Source organism: Triticum dicoccoides, chromosome 7A, assembly GCF_002162155.2.
Source record: "Triticum dicoccoides isolate Atlit2015 ecotype Zavitan chromosome 7A, WEW_v2.0, whole genome shotgun sequence".
In the NCBI taxonomy this organism is placed as follows: domain Eukaryota; kingdom Viridiplantae; phylum Streptophyta; class Magnoliopsida; order Poales; family Poaceae; genus Triticum; species Triticum dicoccoides.
This window is the reverse complement of record NC_041392.1, coordinates 148,709,999-148,712,433: the sequence shown is the minus strand read 5'-3', so window position 1 is coordinate 148,712,433 and position 2,435 is coordinate 148,709,999. Positions and strand designations below refer to the sequence as shown.

Sequence of the window (2,435 nt, the reverse complement as noted above, 5' to 3'; positions counted from 1 at the left end):
CTCCTTAGTGCGTATCTGATCTTGAATGTCTTCACGAAGATCTGCATGCTGTCACGGGGATGTCTCCCGAATCCTTGCCCTTTGGGGGCAGTGGACTCAAGGGTGATTCGCTCCGTAGGCGCGGGACGAGTCGCCGCGGCAAGGGTCTTGCCGGGGCTGCTAGAACTGTCTCCCGGCAAGGATATTGCCGGGGGAGTCCGCTTCGTCTCTTTTGCTCTTCGTGGTCTTGGCCTTGGCGTCGTAGTTCTCTTGAGCTTCGGTCTTACCCTGGCTCACCTCCCTTGCCTTGCTTGGTGTGGTGGTGCCCATGGCTCAGACTGCCTATGCACAGTTATAGGGGTACAAAAAGTGTACCCCTCTTTTTGTACACCGACAGAAGGAGTATCATATAGGCGCGAACGTTTGGAATACATCGCTGTCCTTATATTATATATCCTGTTATCACAAATGACGACGGGATAAAATCGGACAAACACGGAAAAATAACAGTGAAGGGATGATCAGACGGACACCCACTCTGGAGCAATCGAGCCGTTAACAGCAAACCGATCTTATTTTTTTGGTAGGCTAGCTCCCGATTGTGGTATAGCTTGAGGGATCAGCAGGCACCTGCCTGGAATCCGAGTCTACCACCCTTGACGTCGTACAACATCTCCAACGTTCTCATCTGGACATTGCCGAGGAACCCGACGTAATCATCTGGCCCGGACTCGGTGAAGGCCAGACAACCATCCAACAGAACCCCGTTGGGGACATCCAGGTCGATCGTGACGCCGCCGGTGAACGTGAGAGCGACCTTGGGCACGGTGACGTTGCTGTATCCGGTGAAGTTGTAGCATGTGTCGTACTCGTCGCTCGGGATGAGCGGGTAAGCTGCCATGGCCGCCCGGAACGCGGACTGCAGTTTCGCATAGGGCGTCGATGGCAGATGTGAGATGATATTGCCGCAGTCCACGATCAGGCCCCCCTCGAACACCTTCGGCGGGATACAGAGCTGCTTCCCACCGACGCTGATACCGGTGAGCTTCACCAGGTAGAAGGTAGCGTAATCCATGAAGGGGGTCATAGGCGTGAAGGAGAAGCCCGAGGTGTTGCTGGGCGCGCCGAGGGCGAGGAACCCGGTGCCGCTGCTCACCGGCGGGAGGCAGTAGGAGAAAGAGCCGCCGTAGACCGCGGAGGTCTGAACCGGGAGCGATTCGGGCGCGCCACCGAGCCCGAGCAGGCCGTCGGACTTGTCGTCGGAGCCAATCTGCTTGTATGCACAGCCGAAATGGAAGTCCTTGATGACGACGCCGGGCGCCATCGTGAGCGCCTCGTTGCTGTAGACGCCTCTGGTCTTCAATCCTCCTCCGTACTCGACTCGATACCCGCACTGGGACTGGGTGCCATTGCCGTTCATGCTGCAGCCATTGTCGAAGCGGTCGGACTGGAGTCTCTTGCAAATGTCGGAGCCACAGGGGATGGGAGCGTACGTGGACGACTTGCGCGGGTCGAACAAGGGATCCTTTTGAGGATAGCAGTCGGTGGAGTTGCATGGTGCGCACTGCACCCACGACAGGTCGCTGCCGGTGTCCATGAGGAGCACCTGCTCCACGGCCGGCGTGCCCAGGCCCAACGTCACCACGTACTCCTGCGAGTCCACGGAGGTGTCCAGGTGCGCCGGGATGCTCACCTTGCCCTCCTTCTGCTCCTGCATCTCCATGATGGTGGTGGTGCCCCTCCCCCTAAGTGCTCTGCTCATGATGTAGTCTGCGCGGACGCGGCTTCTGTGAAGCGCCTCGGCGAAAGATGATGGCTTGTCGGTGGACGGCGACTTGGCGCAGGGTCCGTGCCTGTGCACCAGCGGCACAGCGGCGCCGGCACGGTTGGGCCGCGGTGTCACTGAAAGAAACATCCGAGTGTCATATTGTATGTTCCTAACATGTAGATTGATTAACGTCGAAAATTATGCCATGCTCAATTCATGTGCGTACCTGTGGATGTGGAGGTGGAGCAGACATCTTGTGCCTCAAATGACCTGGTTGACACCACAACGAAGCTTTGCTCGCCGTCGCCTGCAGCAGAAATGGTGGAAAGGTGGCTGCCAAATACGACCAGGAGGATGCACAAGAACAAGTTAGGAGAAGCCATTGGAAGTTAGTATAGACCAGGGCTTTTAACCCAGTATAGGACGCCCTAATTTATACACCAACTCACCAAGCACACGTACAATAATCTACGTGGGACTGACTGAACAATCACGAAAGATGTGAATGGAAGATTATACCAAGGACGAGGTAGAGCCGCCGATGTGTTTACACTCGTCTTAGCAGTACGTAGAACAAGGATACTTAGTAACTTTCTCTCCTCGAGTTAACCCGCACCCCTTTGTCATGTACGTTCACTGCCCGCTTCCTACCTTGTAACTAGAGTGCAATTTATTCTTGTCCAACTTC

At 56.0% G+C, this 2,435-nt stretch overlaps 1 protein-coding gene across 1 annotated transcript; it reads right to left on the bottom strand.

Moving 5' to 3' along the window:
• Positions 1-598: 598 nt before the first annotated feature.
• LOC119329649 (aspartyl protease AED1-like) lies at positions 599-2,130 on the bottom strand. Its single transcript, XM_037602712.1, has 2 exons — positions 1,974-2,130; positions 599-1,881 (listed from the first exon to the last, which is right to left on the bottom strand). Exons 1-2 carry the CDS (start codon positions 2,128-2,130, stop codon positions 599-601), a joined length of 1,440 nt encoding a protein of 479 aa, XP_037458609.1.
• Positions 2,131-2,435: the final 305 nt, after the last annotated feature.